This window comes from Neophocaena asiaeorientalis, unplaced genomic scaffold (assembly GCF_003031525.2).
Source record: "Neophocaena asiaeorientalis asiaeorientalis breed wild unplaced genomic scaffold, Neophocaena_asiaeorientalis_V1.1 scaffold254, whole genome shotgun sequence".
Lineage (NCBI taxonomy): Eukaryota > Metazoa > Chordata > Mammalia > Artiodactyla > Phocoenidae > Neophocaena > Neophocaena asiaeorientalis.
Window position 1 is genome coordinate 1,889,873 of NW_020174705.1, and position 22,766 is coordinate 1,912,638.

General features: G+C 55.6%; 2 protein-coding genes, 1 long non-coding RNA gene and 1 other non-coding gene across 6 annotated transcripts in view; 2 read left to right on the top strand and 2 right to left on the bottom strand.

The window, feature by feature from the left end:
• The window catches only part of RAB26 (RAB26, member RAS oncogene family), a 5,924-nt gene extending 4,280 nt beyond the window's left edge, over window positions 1–1,644 (top strand). Inside the window, exons 3-9 of the mRNA XM_024759688.1 lie at window positions 92–133; window positions 226–292; window positions 477–529; window positions 932–997; window positions 1,098–1,154; window positions 1,243–1,319; window positions 1,421–1,644. Of these exons, the coding sequence (XP_024615456.1) occupies window positions 92–133; window positions 226–292; window positions 477–529; window positions 932–997; window positions 1,098–1,154; window positions 1,243–1,319; window positions 1,421–1,523 (465 nt within the window). The 3' untranslated portion in view covers window positions 1,524–1,644. The remainder of the gene's footprint in view (window positions 1–91; window positions 134–225; window positions 293–476; window positions 530–931; window positions 998–1,097; window positions 1,155–1,242; window positions 1,320–1,420) is intronic.
• A 923-nt stretch (window positions 1,645–2,567) lies between these two features.
• On the bottom strand, window positions 2,568–10,856 carry LOC112409375 (uncharacterized). Of its 3 annotated transcripts, none has more exons than XR_003005148.1 (4): window positions 10,631–10,856; window positions 10,316–10,403; window positions 8,697–9,194; window positions 2,568–4,780 (listed from the first exon to the last, which is right to left on the bottom strand). It is a non-coding gene; the product is annotated as an uncharacterized LOC112409375 (long non-coding RNA). The 3 variants fall into 3 exon arrangements; XR_003005147.1 differs by having other exon boundaries at window positions 2,568–4,140; window positions 4,678–4,780; window positions 8,697–10,403; XR_003005146.1 differs by having other exon boundaries at window positions 8,697–10,403.
• LOC112409582 (small nucleolar RNA SNORD60) lies at window positions 10,508–10,590 on the bottom strand. Its single transcript, XR_003005176.1, has one exon. It is a non-coding gene; the product is annotated as a small nucleolar RNA SNORD60 (small nucleolar RNA).
• Window positions 10,857–11,222: 366 nt separating the features above from the next.
• The window catches only part of TRAF7 (TNF receptor associated factor 7), an 18,355-nt gene continuing 6,811 nt past the window's right edge, over window positions 11,223–22,766 (top strand). The window contains exons 1-4 of the mRNA XM_024759612.1: window positions 11,223–11,375; window positions 18,699–18,817; window positions 19,072–19,129; window positions 20,658–20,749. Of these exons, the coding sequence (XP_024615380.1) occupies window positions 18,737–18,817; window positions 19,072–19,129; window positions 20,658–20,749 (231 nt within the window). The 5' untranslated portion in view covers window positions 11,223–11,375; window positions 18,699–18,736. The remainder of the gene's footprint in view (window positions 11,376–18,698; window positions 18,818–19,071; window positions 19,130–20,657; window positions 20,750–22,766) is intronic.

Sequence of the window (22,766 nt, forward strand, 5' to 3'; positions counted from 1 at the left end):
CCCCCAGGGGAGGGTGGCACCGGTCTAGCTGCTGCCTAAGATGGTGCACTCGGCCCTGGGCCCTCCTTGGAGCTGGCTGGTTGTGTTTCAGAACAAAGTTCTGGATGTGGATGGCATGAAGGTGAAGCTGCAGGTGAGAGGTGACTGGGGGAGGGGGAATTGAGGGCAGGGGGCACCTGGGAAGGACTGGGCAGCCCTGACAGCTGCACTATGCCCTTGCTGCAGATCTGGGACACGGCTGGCCAGGAAAGGTTCCGCAGCGTCACCCATGCCTACTACCGAGACGCTCATGGTGAGCTCATGGGCACTGTACCCTAGCTCCAGGGAGTTGGGGCCACACTCCTTAGGCTTCTGCTTGGAGTAGGGCACCCTGGGTGTGAGTGGGCAGAAGTGTGAAGGGTGCGATGCATGAGGGTGAGGGTGATGGGGAGCCGCTGTGGGCTCTGCAGGTGTCCTCACTGGCCCTCTGCCCCCAGCACTGCTGCTGCTCTATGACGTCACCAACAAGGCCTCCTTTGACAGCATCCAGGTCAGTGGCTTCCTTCCTTGTGGTGAAGACAGGCCGAGATGGGGCCTGACCCCATCCCCAGCCTCCCTCAGGCACAGATGGCATCAGGATCCCAGAGAGTTGAGGTCCCTACTGACAGTGTGGAGAGGAAAAGACTGCCCCTCTGGGCTCCTGATGGCCCAAGTACAGTGGTTCAGGTTGAGAATGAGCTGAAGGGGGCTGGGGTGACCTTCTAGTCCACCAGCCTAACTCCTTAGATAAGGTACCTGTTGGATCGCCCCTGCATGGCACACGGGGAGCACTAGTTCAGGGGCCCTCCTGTTAGCCAGACACTGACAGGCACTCTGTGGGGTGTGTCCTGGAGGGGGGCAAGGGGTGCCAGGAGCTCCAGCCTCCAGCCTGTCCTCAGCTCTCCCCCCACAGGCCTGGCTGACAGAGATCCAGGAGTACGCCCAGCATGACGTGGTACTCATGCTGCTGGGGAACAAGGTGGGCACCCCAGCCTGTCTCATCTACTCTGGTTCTACAGAGGGTGGAGGGAGGTAGGGGAGTGAGCTGGGGCCAACTCTCACCAAGACTGCTGTGCCAGGTGGACTCTGCCCAGGAGCGTGTGGTGAAAAGGGCGGATGGGGAGAAGCTGGCCAAGGTGAGCTGCGGTTGGGTGGGCAGCCAGAATGCCCCTGGGGCTGCAGGGCCTGAGCTGTCCCCACCAGGTTGCCAACGGCTGTTTGCAGGAGTACGGGCTGCCGTTCATGGAGACCAGTGCCAAGATGGGCCTCAATGTGGACTTGGCTTTCATGGCCATAGCAAAGTAAGTCCTGGCAGTTATCAGGAAGACCCCCAAACCCAGCGTCTGAATCCCCTTGTTGGGGGTACAGGCCACCCTATTCCATGGTCATCCCTGCCCCACAGGGAGTTGAAGCAGCGCTGCATGAAAGCTCCCAGTGAGCCTCGCTTTCAGCTGCACGACTATATCAAGAGGGAGGGCCGGGGGGCCTCCTGCTGCAAACCCTGAACCTGGCTGGGGATGGCCACCAGGGTGTTCTCCTGGAAGACTGGATAGAGTCTACACACCCCCAACTTCACCACCCAGCAGCCAGTCCCAGGGTGTTTGTTTCTAGGAATCCCAGGCTGAGCCTTGCCCTTCCCTCATCTGGGCAGCCATCCAGAGCCTCAGCCCCAACAAACAGGCTTCAGAAAGCCAGAGGGTCCGCAGCCCTCCTTCACCTGCTGCTGAGGGTTGTGCCCCCAAGGCCTTCACAGAAGAGCAACCAACTTCTACAGAGGAGGGCTACCCAACAACGTATAGACTGCCAGGCACCTGGTCCTCCGGACCACGGTGCCTGTGCCCCGTGTACAGTGCCTGAACACCTAGAAAGCCATGTCTGCATCTGCACATGTTGCCCAGGCAGGATTCCTGCCCACACCTGGGGCAGAGGGCTTCACCATGAATCACATCAAGGACCAGAGCTGCCTGCTACCAGCCCACCCACCAGGAGGCCCTGGTTCAAACATCAACAGGGTCTTTCATGTTACCCTGGAGGATGCCAAGGCTGTGGCTTTGTAATGCAGTGAATAGCATGTGGGAAGCCACAGAAATGTCAAGTAAACCAGGACTGCCAGCCCTCGCCTGCTGACCAGGGGACCATCTCAGCAGGCTGATACAGGGCCTGGGCTTGACGCCAGGGGGGTGGGCAGGGCACTCCACCTTGTACTAAAATCTTGAAGTGTTTTGATTGAGTTTTTGTTTCCAGTCCTAGTGAATAAAGTTGTGTTTTCTGGAATGCCTACCTTGTCCACTGAAAGAAAGCAATGCTGAGGGACTGTTAGTGAGGAATTACAGGAATTAAGAGTTCACCACCCACCCCAAGGCAAAGGCACAAAAGAAAACCTATCCTTACAGGTAATAACAGAGAAGGCGGTCCAAATAGGTGGAAAGTCACTGGCACGAACTTCCATTTTCATGCTCTGCCCCTAACCGAGACTGCCCAGAGATGACCCAGTCGTCCCATGGAGTCCTCTGGGGTGCAAACAGGTGTGAAAATAAAGACACGTGTGCTCCAATCAACTCACCACCTTTGCTTTATTGCTAAGCACTTCAGAGACTTATAGATGTCTTTGAGGAAAGAATCCAATGAGACCAAGAATCCAGAAGAGACCAAGACTGTGAAACAGATGTGTTGGGCTGGAAAATCCCCTTGACCACAAGAATGAGGAAACTGTAGTCACTTTGTCTTCCACCCAGTCAGGGCCCGAAGCTCCTGCTAGTACCTTATCTTGAAGTGTCAGCAGGAGAAATGGTTGCAGCTGCTCAGCCACCTATCTCTTACCTCAAATCTCCCAAGTGATGTGGACCCCAAGAACTCTTTATTGGGAGGATGAGGGGCAGAGGTCTGTCTTCTGTAGCTTCTTCAGGCTGGCACTGGGCTCATGGACCCTACCTAACTGGGGCCACGGAACTCTTGCCCTGTTTTGTCCAGGGGCCCCAGGGTGACTTCTGCTATTCCAGTAGGATCTATGTCAGGGAATGGCTGGAATCCCTACATCACCATCATCTTGATGTGGAACTGTTGCAACCTGGAAGCAAACTTAACAAGCAGATTAAAAAGGCAGGGGCCAAAGTTCAGTAAAAGGATTATGGCAACTAGAGGTCCAAGCAGGGGGCAAGAACCAGGTCTCACTTGGTAACATCTCCTTAATTGCAGTCTAGGTCAGCGCTTGGGTTACCCTGTCTCAAGGAATGAAGCCATTTGGCGTGGTCACATTTTCTTGACGTCCTCTTCTACTAGCCCAGAGTTATCGATGTAGGTGCAACATGTCTTGATAACTGCACATACTCCTCCTTGTTTGGCTAGGAGGAAGTCTAAGGCCAGTCTATTAGCCATCACTTTACTAGCCAAGGAACTTAGAGACAATGAGAGTCTGGTGAGTGCATTCCCTGTGGATTCACTCAGGACAGGGCATCTGAAAGATTGTGGAACACCACTTCACGATAAACAAAGCCTCCCCAAGGGGCCACCAAACCAATGGCAGCTCCGTTTTCTGCCGAAAGGAGACCAATTGCCCTTTTGCCCCAGGGGTGGGTGATGTTATAGATGGCAATACCTGGGTTTGGTTACTCAGTTGGCCTAGTGTTACATTGTCCTGTAAACAGAGCACTGTCTATACAAAGGCCACAGCTAATCCCAGGAAAGGGAAAGAGGAATTGGGGTTTTTTGAAGAGGACAGTCAGTTTGCACCTGGACCACAAAGGAATAGATGTCGGGGAGAGGCACATGCCTGACACACTGTTGTGGAATTAAACCACTTCAGTCGAGTCTGCCCAAGGGGGGGGTTCCAGTACAGTTGGAAGAAAGGATCCCACCACTGAATAAGGGTGTATGAGTCTTTTCGAAGGCTTTGCGAGAGGCAAAAAACATGTACTACACACAGGGAAGATGTGTGTTAGACGCTTGGTGCCACGCCTGTCCAGGAGACACATCCCACCAGCCAGCTGATCTTGGAGGAACCAATGGGTGGCGTTGCCTCTTTGGTCTTCGCAATAAAAATTAGGGGTAATGACGGTGATGTCAACTGCTGGTGCACTGCAGCATTTAGTCCAGGCTTCTGGCACGGGCAGCAAGATGAGTTACCTTTATGACAGAGTAGAAGACAAATATGCTTTGATTGGGGGAGCTTTGTGTGCTGGATGCACTAACGAGAGGGGTCAGGTCCAGGCATGGAAGCTGTGCCAAGGGCTGGATGTGGACTCTGAGGGGAGCAGGGATCGCAGGACCTTCAGCCAGAGTAAGTTCAAGGTCATCATTACTGGACGTGTAGCTTAGTTCTTTAAGCTTATAGGCGTCGCTTTGAGGACTGGGATGGTAGAACCCAGCACTGAGACAGACTCTCTCCCTGAACAATAATTCTTGAGATGTACTATTGCGTTGGATCCTCACTCCCCTGACATGAATCCCCAAAGGAGGGGGAGAAAAGTTGGGGTGACTAATAACTTCATAATGACATCAGAGTTCTAATTTAGGAAGCAACTGGAATGCAAGTAGTGTTAAAAGAAATCCTGCAGTAAACAAGAGCCCAGTAGCAAATACGGGCTCCCAGCCTACTGTCACTTATCTTGCTTTTGTTACCCGGAGAGCCAGAAAGAAATTAATGTCAAAGTGAGAGTTTACTTATCAATGCAGTTGTCACTGGCTTGGGGATCACCTTCTTGAAGAGCTATTTGAGGTCTTGGGCAGGTTCATGGGAATAGCTGGGATGTGGGTCTTCAGGTCCCTGTAACAGATCAGTGGAAACAGGTTTAATTCTGGGTAGATGGACCCAACTAGTGACTCCATTAAGTTTAACCACTGTAGGGGTGCTTAGCAAAACTTGATAAAAGACTTTTGCTTTGGGAGTGGCTGGTGACCAGGGGACTCATTTTTCCAAGTCTTTAAGAGCACCCAGTACCCAGGGTTTACACTGGAGTAACTGGGGCTGTTATCTGGGGAGAGCTGAACTGTTTCCACATTCTTGAATAGCCCCCTTCGGACCTGGCCCAGGTTAATAATGTATTTAAGGTGTGCCTAGGTTTCTCAGCTGGTTACCATGTCCAGGGTGAGGAATAGCCTACCATGTCATTTCAAAGGGGCTCAACCTAGTTATTTTAGGGGCTGCCCCGCTGGCAGCAGGTGGCACCACCTGCTATTATCAGGTTCTGATATTTCCTGCTAAGAGCTTACCCAAGGTTTTCTTTAGGGTATGACTGGTCTGTTCCACCTTTCCTGAGGACTGAGGTCTGCAGGACAAATAAAGGTAGCATCTATTTCCTAGGGTCTTTTGGGTAACCTTTGCTATGAATTGAGGGTCCACTGTCAATCTGGAGGTGTCAGGGCAACCCAAACCTAGGGATAATTTCCTTCAGAAGTGCTCTAGCCACTTCAGTTGCCTTTTCTGTCCTAGTGGGAAAGGCCTCCACCCATCCAGTAAAACTACCCACAAAGACTGATATTTGAAGCCCTGGAAAGAGGCCATCTGAGTGAAATCCATTTGTCAGTCCTCTCCTGGCTAAGGCCCACGTTGCTGGACTGGGCTAACAAAAGGGGGTGGGGGTTTGAGATGCCCTCCTTATTTATGGGTGGCAGAGGGCACAGGCTCGAGTAACTGATATCTGGGAGTCATTTTCTCGTTAAAAGCCAGAAAACCACTGTACACACAGCATCCTTCCCCAGATGGAGAAAAATCACGTAGCCCTTTGATTTTCCATTGGTCAGAAAAAGCAATTTTTGATGAGCCACCAGCCTTCTGTTCCCTTAGTTCACCCTTTTTCTTGCGCCCAGGTTTCCTCAGTAGTACCTGGGCATGCTATAAGGGGTAAGGGATGGGATTGTCATTTGTTGTATCGGGACTTTCTCTGCTTCTCCATCTGCCCTATTGTTCCCTTTGATAATTTGGGAGATTCCCTTTTGGTGTCCATGGCAGTGAATGACTGTTACTTTATCTGTTTGGTTCTTGAGCTGCCTCTGTGAGATCTCAGCCCCATACTTTACAGGGGAATATCTTGCATTCAAGTCCTCTTTCCATATAGCTCCACTGGCATGTAGAACGAGGTAGGCATATTTAGAGCCTGTGTATATGTTTACAATTTTTCCTTCCCCTAGGATTAAGGCTTGGGTTAGAGTTCAGCCTTCTGGGCTGCCATAGGCAGCAAGTTTTCACCTCTATGATGCTCTGCCCTCCTGAGCCCATCCTTAATGAACTGCCATCAGTAAAGCATTCTCCCCCAGGATTGTCAATGGCTTGATCTGTCATATCAGGCCTATAGGGATAAACCTGGTCAAGGTAGGAATGTATTACCTTTGGGATTTCAGCAGGCATCAGTGTAGTTGGGTTGAGGGTGTGGCAAGTTAATTTTATTGATGTAGAGTTGATTTACAATGTTGTTTCTGGTGTACAGCAAAGTGATTCAGTTATATGTATATACTTTTCCATCTTTTCCGTTATGGTTTATTACAAGATACTGAATACAGTTTCTTGTGCTATACAGTACCCTGTTGTTTATCTATGCTATATATTAGTTTGCATCTAACCCCAAACTCCTAGTCCTTCCCTCCCCCAGGCCACCACAAGTCTTTTCTCTGAGCCTGTTTTTGTTTCACAGATGTTCCTTTGTGGTGTAGTTTGGATTCCTCAAATAAATCATATGGTATGTCTAACTTACTTTGCTTAGTATTTCTAGGTCCATCCATGTTGCTGCAAATGGCATTATTTCATTTTAATGGCTGAGTAGTATTCCATTGTATACACCTACATCTTTATTCACTACTCTACTGGACATTTAGGTTGTTTCCACGTCTTGGCTGTTGCAAATAGTGCTGCAGTGAACACTGGGGTGCATGTATCTTTTCAAATTATAGTTTTGTCTGGGTATATGCCCAGGAGTGGGATTGCAGGATCCTATGGCAACTGTAGTTTTAGGAACCTCCATACGGTTTTCCATAGTGGCTGCACCAATTTACATTCCCACCAACAGTGTAAGAGGGTTCCGTTTTTCTGTGTTGGGAGTTTTGAGGGTTACCTCTGGGGAGTCAAGAAGTAAACCCTGGTACTTAGTACAGTGGCCTCCAGTTAGCCAGTGGTGGCCTTTGATCTCTAGAAACCTTTGCACTTGATGTTGGGGGGCGGGGGTCTGGACTTCCAGTGGCCGTCCAAGGTAAGCTTGTTAGCTTCTTCCACTGATAAAGTGGTGGCAGCTGCTGGCTGAAAGCAGCCAGGCCAACCTCAGGGCACGCCATCTAGTTGTGTGGAAAAATAGCCTATTGGCCGAGGAACTTCTAGTTTCTTTTAGGTCGCCCAGAGCTTTTAGGGGGTTAGGACTTCTTACAAAATGAATGGCTTTTTAAAACTGAGGAGACCCAGAGCAGGAGCTTTAATGAGGACCTGTTTGATACTATTAAAAGCCTTTTCCCGTGTTCCTCAGCCCAAAGTAATGGTTCTGTATCTGGGCTTTTAATGGCTTCATACAGGAGCTTAGACATTAGCCCAAACTGTGGGATCCAGAGTCAGCAAAACCCTGTCTTTTTACCTTTGTAAAAAGGTACAAAGAAACGTCTTTGGGGCACTAAGGCCTAACATACTCGTTTTCTATCTTGCGACAGCTGTCTACTTCTAGGATTTATAATGTGTCCCATGTATTTAACTTGTTGCATTGAGATTTATGCCTTTTCCTGGGAGATCCCGTAACCCTGGACCTCAAGGAAATTAAGAACTTCAATGATGTTCTCACTTGAGCCTCCACGGTGAGACTACATATTAATATATCATCTGCATGCTGTAGCATAACCCCTTTTAGGCCTATTTCCCTTGGTTCCTTTCCTAGGGCCTGGGCAAACACTGTGAGCTGCCCCCAAACCCATGGTAGGTAGTGTTGTCCAGGTGTATTGTTGCATCTGGCCTGAGTGGGGGTTAGTCCACTCGAAGGCAAACAAATATCGTGAGGGATGAACTGGGATGTAAAAGAAGGCATCCTTGAGGTCGAGCACAGTAAACCATTTAGCATTTACAAGGTCTTGGGCTAATATCTTATAAGGATTGGCCACAAGGGGGAGTATAGGAACCACTGCCTCTTTCACTGCTGAGGTCTTGCACCACCCTATATCCCCCCATTAGGCTTAACTGACAAAATAGGAGTATTGCATTGAGACTGACAGGGAACCAAGAGGCCATATTTTAAAAATTTATGTATGAGAGGTTGTAACCCCTTTTTTGCCTAACCTAATGGGGTACTAGTCTCTGGTTAGGGTAAGCAGCTTTTGGCTTAAGGCTAGTTTCTGCAGGCTGGGCATTTATAGCCGTCCCAGGGACTCCTTTGTCCAGTTTGCTGCAAGGTTCACTGCTTGTAGGATATCGCTGGGAACAAGCCCTTGCTCCTGTGTTGATCTGCCTTAGCCAGGGTTAAGATAAGGGGCTGCTCTGCTCGGGGCCTCCTAACAGTATCGCCTTGAGGGAGCCCAGAAGATCTCTCCCTAGTAGTGGGGTAGGATACTCAACTAAAAAGGCATGTTCAAAATGGCCAGTGAGAGCCCCAGTGAAGTGAAGGGTACGAGGCTTTCCATTGACACCAGTCACTGCAGCTTTTAGAGGAAAGAGGCCCAGCGTGAGAAATCAGGGCAGAGCAAGTGGCTTCTGTATCAATTTAAAAAATTGATCTTACCTGCCACCAGGGGCTCCTCAAAGGAGATAGACATCTTGTGGGGGCGGGGGGAGCCACCAGAATCCCTGGGCTGCTTCAGTTATCCAGCATGGCCATCTCAGGAGCAGGAGCCCCCATTCCCCTTGGGGACCAAGGGCAGTCCCATCTCCAATGACTGGTCTGTTTGCAGACTGGGCAAGGCCCGGGAGCTTCTTCTGGTACTCACGGGCCCAATGGTCAGGCGACTTGCATTTGAAGCATTCCCCCTTGGTCTCGCCTCCGGACTGATGGTTGAACCTTCTTGCCCCCTTTGGGTTGCCCTGAGGTTGCAAGGCACGGCTGACACCAACAGCTATCAGTTTAGCGTGAGCCTCGGCGTGCCTTTTTCCATGTTGAGTTCTATCCTCTTCCTCAGTTTGATCTCCATTATAAAATATTCCAAAGGCCACCTCTAGGAGTTTGTGGGCCTAACTAACTTTTGGAGTTTTTGCCTAATATCAGGGGCAGCAGGGACTGAACCTTGGGAGCAGAGAGATCTGTTAGCAAATTTTCTAAAAAGCCTCCACAAGCTGTCCCTGAAAGAGAACAGGGCTTTCTTCTTCCTCTTGGGTCACTTCCTTGACCTTTTCATAATTGACTGGCTTCCAAATGCACTTTCTCGTTCCTTCTAATAGGCACTGGACCTTGTGATTCCTGGCCTTCCCCCCCCGCCCCGGCAATTACAATCCCAAATGGGCTTATATGATTTGGGACATAAATGTTGGGCTGGTCCCTGGCAAACTGGTCGGCGTACACCTGTGCTGCTGCCCATATCCTCTGCTTCTCCTCATGGGTACAGCAGGTAGGTAAGATCATTTGGACGTCCTTCCAAGTTAAATCAAGGGCCAGGGTTAGGGCCTGAAACCCCCCGTGAACCTACTAGGGTCTTCAGAAAATTGGCCCAGTCTTTGTTTGCATTGGGCTAAATCGGTTAAAAAGAAGGGCTCATGTACTCTTGATTGTGCCTTTGCCACTTCCCTAAGTGGGCGTATTTTCCCTGGTCCTGGGTGATAGAAGTTCCACTACGGCTTACTCCAGCAGGACCAGCATTTTCAACCTGGGGTATCGTTGGGTACAGAAGGGCATAGGGAAGAAGGGTTTGGGATTGGCCAAGGGAATCCGGAGAAGTACAGGTACTTGTAGAGTAGAAAAGGCTGTTTCCCCCTTAAGAGTTGGAGTGTAGTTAAGAGAAGATTGTCTAGAATAACGGGAGGGTTCTCTGATTCCCCAGGTCTCTGATTACAGGAGCTGCATAGAGTGGGATTACTGGAGTTGGGCGCACTGAAAGGTGGCACGAGAGCAAAGGAGTGTCGGTAGATGGTGAGATAGGAGACTAGGCAACAGAAGAGTCCAAAATCATTCACCCTGCTTTCTTGGTAACAAAAATAAAACCTGAACAGTCCTGTGAATTCTACCCGACATAGCACTGGATTTGGCAATGTTGCGGGAGCAGTTTAGGAATGAGGTTCAAGAAATCCTTTCCCCAAATGGTGCAAAATCCCAGCTTCCCACCAAAGAGGGAAGCCTTAGTAAACAAGAAAGGCAGAGAGAGGGAGAAGCCAGAGGTCTCCACGCGCAACTGGGCAAGTCCCGTGATCTACCTTGAATCCAGGGATCCGAGTCAGGGCACCAAGGCCCCTAGACTCATGCTGATTTACCTCAAGGTCTCCAGCCGGATCACCGACAGTCCTGAAAGTCAGAAACCGCCCAAATGCAGACCGATGCCCAATCCTGCCATTTCCGGCAAGACCTGTTTTCACCCCCCGGCCCTTCCATCAAGGAGGCGCACCCTAAAGCCTCAGTCTTGCAAAATAATCAGACTGCGCGTGCAGTTTTCATACGAGGTGTCAGAAATTAAAGCAATTCATCACAGGCTCGGAACTAAATTTGGGAAACCAGGCCCAGCCCAGCCTTACCTATACAGAGAAACAGATCTGGAGATTCCGACTTCCCGACGGAACTGGGGGGAGGGTGAAGCAGAAACGTGTAGAACGCTGAGGACCAAGATGGGTCTCAGACAGAGGCTGGACCCGGGGTCTAGGTTGGCTGGCAGGTTTGGGCCACTTCCCCAACCAGCTCTGGGCCCGGTTCCTCCCTTGACCGTGACGTACGGAAAAACGAAAACCAAACCTCAGGACGTCGTACTTGATCCGGAAAGAACGCAGGAGTCTGGGGCTCAAGCTTTTATAGAAACTGCTCCATCTCTGCGATTGGGCAATCCCAGCGGAAGTATCTTCCTTCTTCACCGCTGATACGCTCCTTTCTCTACTTTCCAAGTCTCCACCAATCGAGCCTTGACATTTCTTTTGGGGGCGGTCTGCCTGACCCGACACCCGAAGCTCCACCCTTTTGCAGAGGCCATTGAACTTAACTGTGAGCGACGGATATATATAGCCAATCAGAGTCCGATCTACAACATAGAGTGATTCTGAAGCCACCAATCCCGCCCCGCAACATCTGAGCCGCCGGAAGTCGTAGTTTCTGAAGAGCCTCGAGTAAGGCGGCTGCCTGGGGCCCCGAGAGCCAGGGAACTGCAAATCCCGGCGGGCACAGCGTCTGAGCGCTTCCGGCTCGAACGTCCCGTCCCTTTCCCGGCCAGCGGTAGAGGGGGCACGATGAAGCGGGAGGGTGGCGCTGCGATTCCCGAGCGGCCACGGGCGGGTGAGTGTCCTAGCGGCGTGCCGGGCCTGGGGCTCGCGCCTTGGGCCCGCGCGGTGCGGCGGAGGGCCGGCGTGTTGGTGTCTGGGGAATGGGTCGGGCCTGGGGGGCGGGGCTGAGACGCTCCGGGGTCTCCCCGGTCAGTCCGTCTGTCTGTCAGCTGGTCCGTCACTCATTCCCTTTCTCCATTCTCTCCTTTATTCATTCCTTCTTCCTGCGTTTACTGATCGCCGCCGGGTGCCCAGCACTGTCGTAGGCGCGGGGAGACTGCGGAGAGCATGATCCCAGTTCTCCTAGGCTCTTCTCGTTCAGGGTTTGTCACAACCTCGCCACTCTTGATACTTCGTGCCCATCATTCCCTGCTGTGCCTTGTAGGGTGTTGAGCAGTATCCCTGGTGTCCACCCACTGGATACCACTAACCTCCCCCACCCCCGAGGTGACAACCAAAAATGTCTCCAGACATTTACAAGCATACCCGCTTTGGGAACGGGTGATCTAGAGAGGGGTGCGGGATTGACAATGCACAGACACAGTCGTGAGGATTTGTGATAGGTGCCATGAAAAAAAGAAGCAAGGTGTTGAGAAAGAGTACCAGGGGCTCTTGAATGGCTTGGGGAGGGGGCACCTACAGTGAGCATCCCGTCCTGGAAAGTTGCTGGAAGAGCTTTTTGGGCAGAGGTAGCAAGATGTGCAAAGGCCCAGGGTGAGGAAGCTCAGCAGACACCCGCGGGTACTGGCAACGTCATGAGAGGTGAATTGGTGAAGACACACCAGAGTGCAGGATGGGGATTGTATTGTGCTTACAAGGGAGGCTGTTGGAGGACTCAAGCACAGGAGAGAGGGCATCAGGTCTAAGTCTAATAAAGAGCCTCTGGTTGTGAGTGGAGGATGGACTGCTAGCTTCAGTGGGGAAGTAGGAGAGAGTGAGGAGGCTGGCTTGTGTGCAGAGGAGAGTGGGTTGGGGCCCTCCTCTCCTAGTTCTCACTGGGTCTGGCTGCCCAGGCCTGGTTGTCTCGAGCCAGGTCAGGGTAGTCAGCTGCAGATGAGTCTGGGGTTCTGCTGGATGGCACCCTGCTCTAGTGGGGAGGGGTTCCACCCTACTTTGCTGTGTCCCTTGCTTAGAGCTCTATGCTGCCCAGCCTGTCAGCACACCCTTCTCCCATCCCTCAGACCCCTCCCCCCCCACAGGCCCCCTCTCCTGGGACCTGCCCACCCCCTGGCCTTTGCCAACTATGTGGCCTCTGTCTTCCTCATTCCTTTTCTTGGGCCTCTCCCTTCCCACACCCCTTCCCCTCTCCGTCATAAATTCCCACTTTTCACTGCTCTGCGGATTCAAGTTTCTCCATGGAAACCCCAGGCCCTGTGTCTCAAGGTGCCTGCATCCTATAGCAGTACTATCTCCAGGAAGCCAAAACCTCCCTCAGGGGGAGAGCAGGGAAAAGGGCAGTCTGGCTGAAAGAGACAGGCTGGGAAGGAGCGTAGGGCCTGGCCTGCAGTGGATGTGAACCTTAGCCAGTTGGCTGGACAAAGGAATGGACAGTTTGGGAAATGGAAGAAGATACAGTTGAAGGGCCTGAGCCACTTGGGAGGCTTCGGCAGCCCAGACACAGTGATTTGGCCGCTAGCTGGCATGGCTTGGGGAGGGGCTGGCTTACATACAAGGTGGAGCTCCTCAGCTTGCCTGGGGCAACAGAGGAAGCAGAAGGAACAGGGCTTTGGTCAGCCTTGGTCATGACCCCTCGCTGGCTGTCTGTGCCTGGGGTGGCCTCTCAGCTTCCATTTTCAGTTTTCAGGGAGGAGCTGATGTCAGTGGAGCCTTCACTGTTAACTCACATGGCATCTCGCACAGTTCCTTTCAGACTTGGGTACATCCACTCCATTTAATAGGTGAGAAATCCGAGGACCTGGCAGGCAAGTAACTTGCCCAGAGTCGCACACCTGTTAAGTGGCAGAAGCAGAATTTGAACTCAGGTCTGAGTCTGGCACTTGTGGGTGGGCACCTAGGACTTCAGACCTCTGGCTCAGACCCATGAAGATAGACCCACCAACCCCTCTCAACAGATGCCTTCAGTGTCCGCTGTGCACTGGCTGTGGGGCAGAAGAGGTATGGATGCTCCCCAGAGGAGCGTGGAGTCAGGTGGGGCAGGCGAAGCAGGAGGTGGGCATTGGGGTAGTGCTGACATCACTGTGCATACCTGGCCCTTGGTCACCCTAAGCAGGAGGAGGCGGGCTGTCTGGAAGCCTTTTGGAGGGGTGAACAATCCCAAGAGCACCTAGGGAGGGCACCCAGCAGGGAAGGAGCAGCCCAGCAGACACCAGGACTGGAGGAATGTACCAGAGGGCTGGATGGCGAGGGCTAGACAGAGGAGTGGGCTGGGCCAGACCTCTGCCCTCCACGCTCCCGGTCACCTCCAGACCCAGATCTGGCCCAGGGACTGCGTGCCCTTCCTGACTTCTACAGGGGAGCAAGAAGGAGGAAGCCCAGGAGACAGAAGCCACGCAGGGAGCGATGAGAAAACGGCCAAGGGAGCCTGGAGGTGCAGACTGGGCCCAGGCACTGCTGGCCACTTGGCTCTTGGGTGAAGGCCCAGGGCCTGTTTCCATGAGTTTAGACCCACTAATTTAGGGACATGCTTTCCAGTTCCACCCCTGCAGTCGAAGCTAGGCTGGGCACTGAAGTGGAGGGAAGGTGTGGACAGGAAAAAGTGGCCCTGCAGCCAGACACTGAGATAGGGGGATGAATGCCACCTCTTCCCAGAACATTCTCTCCCTGCTCTGGATCTGGCCAACTCCTTCCTCCAGGAAGCCCTCTGCATGTCCCCCAGGCTGGGCCAGGTTACCACCTCATACATGGCCATCAGATGTGGGAAATAAAGGATGGGGAGATGAGGCTGGCCCCAAGGGCACTGGGGAAGGGAAGGCATTCCCATTGCCAAGTGGGGGTTAAGGCCAGGCCACAGAGCAGGAGAGACTCCCTCCCTCTAGCACAGGGGCCCGGGGAGGCTGGAGAGGCTGGACCTGGACAGGAAAGGCCAGGAGGCTGGGTGGAGGGTGCGAGGGGGCAGAGCCCTTGGGAGGGGAGGTCACAGCAGGTGTCTAGGCAGGCAGCTTTGAAACCTCTGGGGAGTCCAGGCTGTGAATACCGAGGGAAGGATGACAAGGTGAGGGCAAAGGTCTGGGCTGAGTGCTGGGAGGGAAGGGAGGCCGGGCAGACCTCAGATCAGGGCCTGATGAGGGGGTTCCCAACATCACACCCTTCCTGTTTGGGATGGAAAAGTCATATGAAGGGGACTCCAGGAAACAGCCAGGGGAAGTGTGTGTGGCTTTGCTATGGCAACCAGGCCTGTGTCTATAGGATTTGGCAACCTGGCCTGGGCTTGGGCCTGGGGACCTGGGGGACCAGGGAAGGGCTTACTGGGGGGCTGTGCAGTCTGCAGGTGATGCCAGGGGCTGCACCTGGAGCTCCAGCCACAGTCCAGCGAGCTGGCCACCCACGGCTCCGTGGCAGGAAGGGCCGCGGATTCCCGAGCCACCCACGCTCCTCCCTGGGGCAGTCGGTGCCAAACGTGTGGCCTGACGACATTTATAGGGCAGTCCACCCCCTCGCTGGCTCAGCATGTGCTGTTCAGGGAACCCCGCCACATCTGCTGCCTAGGGCTATCAGAGGAGCTGCCTTGAGGTGGGGCTCGGCCTCGTCTGGCCACCCCACTGCCCCCAGCTCTGGCATGGCCAGCCTAGGCCACCCCTCCACTGGCTGCCAGCCACGGGACCATGCCTAACCCACACCCACTCTGGGTACTTACTAAGGGAAAGGGGGGTCATGTCCCACAGTCCTGAGGGTGAGGCCCCAGAATATCCCTTTGGGCTCCCTCCAGGGGACAGGCTGAGGAGGGGCCCCAATGGAGCTGGCCTGCCCTCCTGCACAGGCTGCTCAGAGAAGGGGGCTGGTGAGGGGCTTTCCTGAAGAGGGGCTGTGGTGGAGAAGTGCAGGGGCTGGGGCATTCTGGGCAGATCGCTGGTTCCTCATTGGGCGGTGAGTGCACTGCAGGCCCCAGGAGCCCCTTAGACATGGATGTGGGTGGACAAAGACCCCTGGGTCTTGACCCCTGGCTCAGGCGAGGCAGGGGACAGGCTGCTCCTGCACGGGCCCTAAGCATCCGTTGGTCCCACTCTCCCATCAGCCTTATCCAAGGTGGACAGCCCCATTTCCATCAGGACTTGGGGGCTTTTCTCTTTCTGGGATAGAATCTCTGAGTCCCTCCCCTGGGCTTTGCTGAGGCACCTGGGAACAGGAGGTGTGGGGACTTGGCAGGGAGTGGGGAAGGACTGAGGGGAAGCCCTTTCTCGCCTTCCCCAACCCCAGGTCTCCCTAGTTGGCCCATCCCACACGGCTTTTCCCAGTTTGAGAGAGGCCAGGCTCTGGGTTGGCTGAGGATTCTTGCTCTAGTTGACAACTTCCTGCCTGCCTAAAGAGCCTCAGGCTGACTGTGGGGTGGGGAAGAGGCCTCCTCCTCTGGGGGGCCAGGGCACAACACCAGGACGGCTGGGCCCAGCCTCCCTGTAGCCCCAACCAGGGGAGTGCTGCGTGTGCTGTTGTGTTTCTGGGGTTTTGGCCTCCAGAGCCAAAGGATACTGGGGAAGACTATTATTGCAAAATGCAGCCCCCAGGGACCGGCCTGAGGGCAGGCCGAGGGCATCTTGCTCAATTCTGAGATGCTCTGGATGCAATCTCTGGTTCTGGTTCCGGGTGGGCGGGGCGAACAAGGTCTTCCCCCCACCCCCCTGTCCAGGGCTGGGGCTGCACACTGAACCCTGTGAACCGGGAAATGGTTCCCTCCCTCCTTCCCTCACTCAGCTTGGTTCACGGGCCGGTCTTGTACATCCCCTACCGGGCCTGACCGCTATTGGCTGTCTGCGGACTTTCCGGCCTGATTTGCATGTTGCCCTGCAGGCCCTGCGTGCCTTTCTGTTTACTTCACTTCAGAGTGCAGGACAGCCAGACGCCAGCTCTCCCAGGCTGCAGCAACAGGCACTTGGGCACCCGGCACCGAAGGGGGTCAGGCAGCGGGCTGGCTGAGGTCCTGGGGGAGCGCCTGCTGTGGTCCTGGCCACCCGGACCGTGGGTGCCGCTTGCTGGAGCCAGCAGCTGGCTTCTTGGCCCTGGGAGCTTGCACTGGAAGGAGCAGATGGATTGTAAAATCCAGGTCAGTGTCAGCCAGTGGCCTCCCTGTGACACCCCCCACTTCCGCCCCCGTGGTGCTAAGGCTGGAGCCAACTCTGGGTTTCCCCAAAGGACGGAGCTTTTCATGCTGATGCGAGGAATCTTGGAGCTCCTACTCTCCACTGTCTGGGCCTCACCGCAGCCAGAGTGTCCTTACCCCAAGCAGGGCAGCCCTCAAGACTTCCTGCTTAGCATGCAGACTCGCAGTGGGGCTGGAGGTGGGCTTCTGGACAAGCCCCTTTCACCCCTCTGCCTGAGGGCCTGGCGCTGCCCACTCTCAGGAGCCCCCGTCTCTCCCCTGAGAGGACAAGCCACCAGAGAGCCTGGGCTGGGGCAGGCAGCCAAGCCCCTTGAGTCACAGCAGGGAGAGTGGTGGGCAGGACAGGGGGGCTTTGGCCAAGCTCTCAGGACCCCCTATATAGCCAGACCCACAGGGGCTCAGAGCCCTGCGGGGGAGGTGCCTCATGGCAGTGCCAATTGCAGGGGCCAAGAGCCACCCTGTCAATGCCTGAGTCTCAAAGTTTGGGGGGATGGCGTGCAGGTGGCATTTGAAGGGGTGGGCAGCTTGGGAGCACAGTGCAGAGGGCCGGGTATGCTTGAGAGCCCCCCCCCACGCCGCAGACCTGCAGGCCGGGTTGGGGGACAATTGGGTGGGCCCCAGGTCACACTGCTTGGCCGTGGGGGGGTGGGGCGTGGACGTCACTAGATGGTCCAGGTCAGGAGGACCTGGTGTGGAAGGTGCCAGAACCAGCTGGACTGTACAGTTGCTCTCTGCTGGACTCACAGTAGGGGGCAGAGAGCATCTCCCGCCTTCTCCCACAGTGTGGGGGGCTTAGCAGCCCTTCCCCCCTGGAGCCTCACAGTCCTGCAGGACTCCAGACCACAGAGTGGGCCCCTGCCTGCCACGTGGCCCCAGGAGCAAGATGAGCCTGACCTCCTAGAGCAGTTCCTGATGCTGGTCTGATGGCTGGGTCGGGCACCAGGCAATGAGCCCACAGTCCCGGGGATGCTGCTGGGGGTCTCCTGAGGTGGAGAGCTCAAGTGGGCCTGTTGACAGCAGTCCTGAGCGTCTGGCCTTCCTCCCCGTGGGGAGCTTGGCTTCAAGCCGGCGGTCTCGTGGCTCTCAACACAGCCGACTGCTGCAGGGGGAGACTGTGCTCCTGGCTAGACTGTTGAGGGTCCTGACATGGGGAAGACCACTCCCAGGGGGTGCCTGCTGATAGGGCCACCACAGGGTGGGCGCTGTCTCAGGAATGGAGCAGCTCTCCCTGGGGTCCCATCCTAGTGTGAGCTGCTGACTGGGTCTCCTTTTCTTTTTAATCTCTTCCTACTCTGTGGGTACACCTGGGCCTGGCCAGTTCTCTCAGGGCCCATCTAGCTCCTCTCTTCTTGGATGGGAGTCACCAGAGACCTGGGATGATTCCCACTGTGCCTTCTCCCTGCCACCCCAGCCCTTGAGACTGGGTCACACTGGGGCACCCTTTGTTCCTGGAGTGGGTGACCTGTACAAGGTCAAGAGTCGGAGTTCTTCGCTCCTCCCCCACCCGAAGGGGCTTTCTGCATGTGATGAGGCTGGTGAGGGGCTGGGCTCCAAGTACGTCACCCACAGGTTCTCTGCGGGCACAGCCAGCATCCCCGACATCCTGCAGACCAGGTGGCTTCGGCCTGACCACACCTGCCCTGGCAGGAAACAGGCCTGTGGCTTTGTCCTGCTGTGTATACCCAGCCTTGACCCCAGGGACATTCAGACCTCGGACCCAGAGGAGCAGACAGAGCAGGGGTGAGGGGCTCTCCAGCTCTGGGGTGGAGCTGGTGGGCTTTTCCAAAGGGCTAAGCCTTAAAGCAAGGTAGAACGGAGTGTCAGCTGCCTGCTTGAACCCAGGGTCTCCTCCTTTTCTCTGGCCTGTGCACACCTGGGACGGGAGGGAGGGGAAGGGACTTTGCCCGCATGGACCTGCCCTTGTTGGGATTGGTGGTGGAGAGAGACTGAAGCGTGCCTTGTGGTGGACTGGCCAGAGGGGGCCTGCCTGTGTGGAGCGGCCCCACCAACCAACAGGGGCTTGGCCACCATCTCCAAAGCCCTTCATTTGTGTTCCACCCATAGGGGATGCTGCCCGAGGACCTTAGATGCCTCTCTAGAGCATGAGCTCGGGCAAGAGTGCCCGCTACAACCGCTTCTCCGGGGGGCCTAGCAACCTTCCTACCCCAGACGCCGCCACCGGGGTAAGGGGGACACCCTCAGGGAATGGTCTGCCTCTGTGCACACCCCACATACCCAGGGCCCCAGAAGAGCTACCAGAGCAGTCCTCTCCCTACCTGGAGGTCCCTCGGGTGGGCCATGCCGTGTGTGTGGTTGGCATGTCTGAGTATATGCACGCATGTGGACTCGTTAGTGGGAAAGCATGTCCGCTCATGTCCACGTGTGTGTCCACATCCTCACTGGGGTCAAGGCCAAGTCTCATCTGTTCTCTCTCCAGACCAGAATGGAAACAACCTTCGGGCCCGCCTTTTCAGCTGTCACCACCATCACAAAAGGTGAGCCTGTGAGCCCAGGCCAACCTGGGCTGGGCAGGAGTCCCCCATCCTGCTCCCTCCTGTTCCACTGCCACATCCTCCTCCCACACCCCCACATCCTCCTGCACCTGCGTCCCGGGGCCTCGCCTGCCACCTCTCTGGGGTGGGCCGCCCAACTTCTCCAGCACCACTTTGCACACCTGTCCTTTATCAAGCGACCCCTGACTCGTCCCACCCAGGCTTCTAGCAGGCCCTGAAAGGTCAGGACTGGGGACCAGGCTGGGCATGGGGAGATGATAAGAAGTACTCATGGGGTCCTTTCCCGAGTCTGGTCCCATGGTTGAGCCCTCAGCACTGTGTGTTCTGGGAGGTGGTGAGGAACTAGACCACGAGGGCACAACCTCCTTCCCGAAGACATGAGGGCATGGGGCCCCTCCTGTCAGGACCGGTGCTTCTGGGGAGCAGTGTGCTTTTGCCTTTTCAGGACTGCCCCTCGTAGGAGAACACCAGCTGCTAATTAGTTTTTTAATTGCTTTTCCACGGTATCTTCTGGATACACTTTTCAGTGGGGTCACCAGGCTGCCATGGACATCTGCTCACACAGGCTCCTTTTTACTGCTGGGTGACCCCCTCGGGGGCTGTGAAAGAGCCCTCCTTTTTTCTTAGATGTTCTTTTCTGAGGAAAAAGCAAATATACATGCCCCTTAATCGCATCACCCGAGTAATTGTTCTTTAATTTCTTATCCAGCTTTAGAAACCATGTAGCACCCTGTCGTGGCAGTCAAAAGCTCCCGGGCAGAGAGTAACGGGGGCCTGTCTCGCCCGTGGCCAACCAGCGACTCCCCCAGTGTCAGGGATGGTCAGAGCCAGTGACCAGGCACGAACAGTTGCCTCGCCCAGCCCCTCTCATTACAGACAGAGAAACTGAGGCCCAGTCACAGGGCAGCCATGTGAAGCCTGGATCATGAACCAGGCCTTTGGGGCTGGTTGTTGTGACATCTGGCCCTGGCTGGGGCCTGAGACCAGTGTTGGCCACTGTAGGCCTCTGGCTGCTGCCTTCAGGGCCTGTGAGGCTGGCTCCTATTCCCGCGTGGACCCCTGACCAGTGCCTTCTCTGGGCAGCTGGGGTGATGTGCAGGAGGAGGAGGGCCATGCCTTCAGCAGCCTTCCTGTAGGAGTCCAAGAGGGCCTGTGGCTGGTTCCTGATTCTGGCCGCACCAGGGGAAGAGGTGGGCGGAGAGGGGACCTAGACCACCAGGCTGCCATCCTGGCCCCACCATGTACCAGCTGAGGGGCCTCGGACCTCTCTGCCTGTGGGTGGCAGGGCTGGGGCTGGGAGCTTCTGGACTCAGCTCTGGGACTGTCCAGGGCAGGCTGAGCCCTGCAGGTGAGCTGCAGGCACTGGTTAGACCTGGGGAGGCAACCACAACCCCCAGCCCAGCCTCCGCCCCTGCCTGGCCCATCTGCGAAGGAGCCCACTGCCTGCCACGGTGGTCAGGCCTCCCCGCACGGCCCCGCTCGCGGCATCTCAGCCCTGTTTTCTTCGCAGCTGATGGGACCAGCACATACAAACAGCACCGCAGGACGCCCTCTTCCTCCAGCTCCCTCGCCTACTCCCCACGGGACGAGGAGGACAGCATGGTAGGTCTGCACCTTGCTCCCCCCTCCCCACCCCTCCAGAGCCTGCCTCCCACCATGCCCTCCCTCCAGGCACCCAGGGCCCAGGAGGAGCTGAAGGTGGAGCCTCAGCCGCGAGCTCAGGTCTGAGGGTGAAGCGAGCTGGTGTCAGAGGCCCAGCATGTGCGACACCCTGAGGCCTGAGCACCCATGGCTGGGTTTCCAGAGAGAGGCGCTGGTGAAGGTGGCTGAGCCAGAGGGTGTGGCGCCTGCAGGCTGAGAGGAGGCAAGTTTGGCTCCATCTTGTGGGGGTGGGAGCCACAGAAGGTTCATTCGGGAGGGTAACTAGATCAGATCCCCTTTTTTAAAATATTTATTTATTTATTTTGGCTGCGTTGGGTCTTCATTGCTGCAGATGGGCTTTAGTTGCAGCGAGTGGGGGCTACTCTTCCTTGCAGTGCGCAGGCTTCTCATTGCGGTGGCTTCTCTTGTTGCGGAGCACGGGCTCTAGGGCGTGCAGGCTCTAGAATACAGGCTCAGTAGTTGTGGTGCACAGGCTTAGTCGCTCCACGGCATGTGGGATCTTCCTGGACCAGGGCTCGAACCTGCGTCCCCTGCATTGGCAGGCAGATTCTTAACCACTGCACCACCAGGGAAAAAACCTCATTTTTAAAGCTTCATCTGTTGCTGAGCAGAGGATGAATGGGTGGGTTGCCGGGTAGAGGCAGAGGCCCCGAGTTTGGGGTTCCTGACAAGGGAGACGGGGTTCAGCAGGTGGGGAAAGATGGATAGGCCCAAGCTGGGGTCAGTGAGGAAGGGCTTTGGGTCAGAGTTGGAGCTGGCTGTCGGTACCTAGGCCGTGTGGCCAGGGTCACAGTGGCCATTCCCTGTTTGTCGGTCCTCGCCCGGCTCTGGGACTGCTGCGGGAAGCGAAGGCTGGCCTGGCTGGTGCGGGTAGGATGCGAGCAACCTCCCACTGCCACTCACCTCTCCTGTGCCTGCTTTCTGCTTTCCCTCAGAGCCCCCAACAGACCCCGGCCAGTGCTCCAGCCCTTCTAGCCTCCCAGCACCGAAGGCTTCTCCTCATGCTGGGCAGCCAGGCCTTTGTTTCCTATTTAATAGGGAGAAAAAAAGTATTTTTAATTATTCAAATAAACACGTTTGTGTGCCCAGCACTGTACTAGGCCTTCCCTAAACACGAGCTCCCCCTTCCCTTGGGCTCTGCCTGCCTCCGTCTCCGGGACCTGTGACCTGCCCATGGAGTGAGGCTGGGAACAGAAGGCTCGCCTGCCCAGCTGGGCCTTGAAGGAAGTGAATTCCCCATGCCTGTGGTTTCTGGAATCCTTGGGTTTTGGTGGCTCTAAGGAGGTAGGCGTGTGCTGTGAGGGCCCTGAGCTGCAGCCACCTGGGCACCATCTCTGTTGGATGTTCGGCCCCCACAGGCTGCCCCCTCTGCTTGCCCTGGGGAGCTGGGCCTTCCCCCAGGCCCTGTACTTTAGGGCCAGCTACCCTGCCCCCAGCCCAGGCCTGGCAGCCACAGCCCCTTCACTCAGGAGGAGTGGGAGCCCAGCAAGGGGCAGGCGGGCAGTGGGGCAGGGGACTAGGGGGGCAGGGGAGAACAGAGCCAGGCCGGGCCCCGTATGCTTAGCCCAGCTCCTGTCTGGACCTGCTCTCACCCTCTGGTTTCCATCGCTGCCCTGGGGATAATTTGACTCACTTCTTCTGATTTCCCCTCTTGTTCCTCATGTGGCATTTCCATACAAACATGCCACTTGAGATGCTGTGACGGGAGGTGGGTGCTGCCCTGGTGAGGGAGGTCCCTGTCTGCGGGCATGCTGGGGACACTGATCTCTGCTGCACCCGCTCAGGGAAGCTGGCCCCTGGAACTGCTCGGCCAGCCTCCCTCTGCCCGCTGTGGGTCCCACACCCTGGGCTGGAGGGGAGGGGATCATTCCAACAGTCCCCACACCCACAGAGGCTCAGACAGAGGCAGCCAAGTCCCAGAGTGGCTGGGACCTAGAGGGGGCAGGTGGGCTGGGCG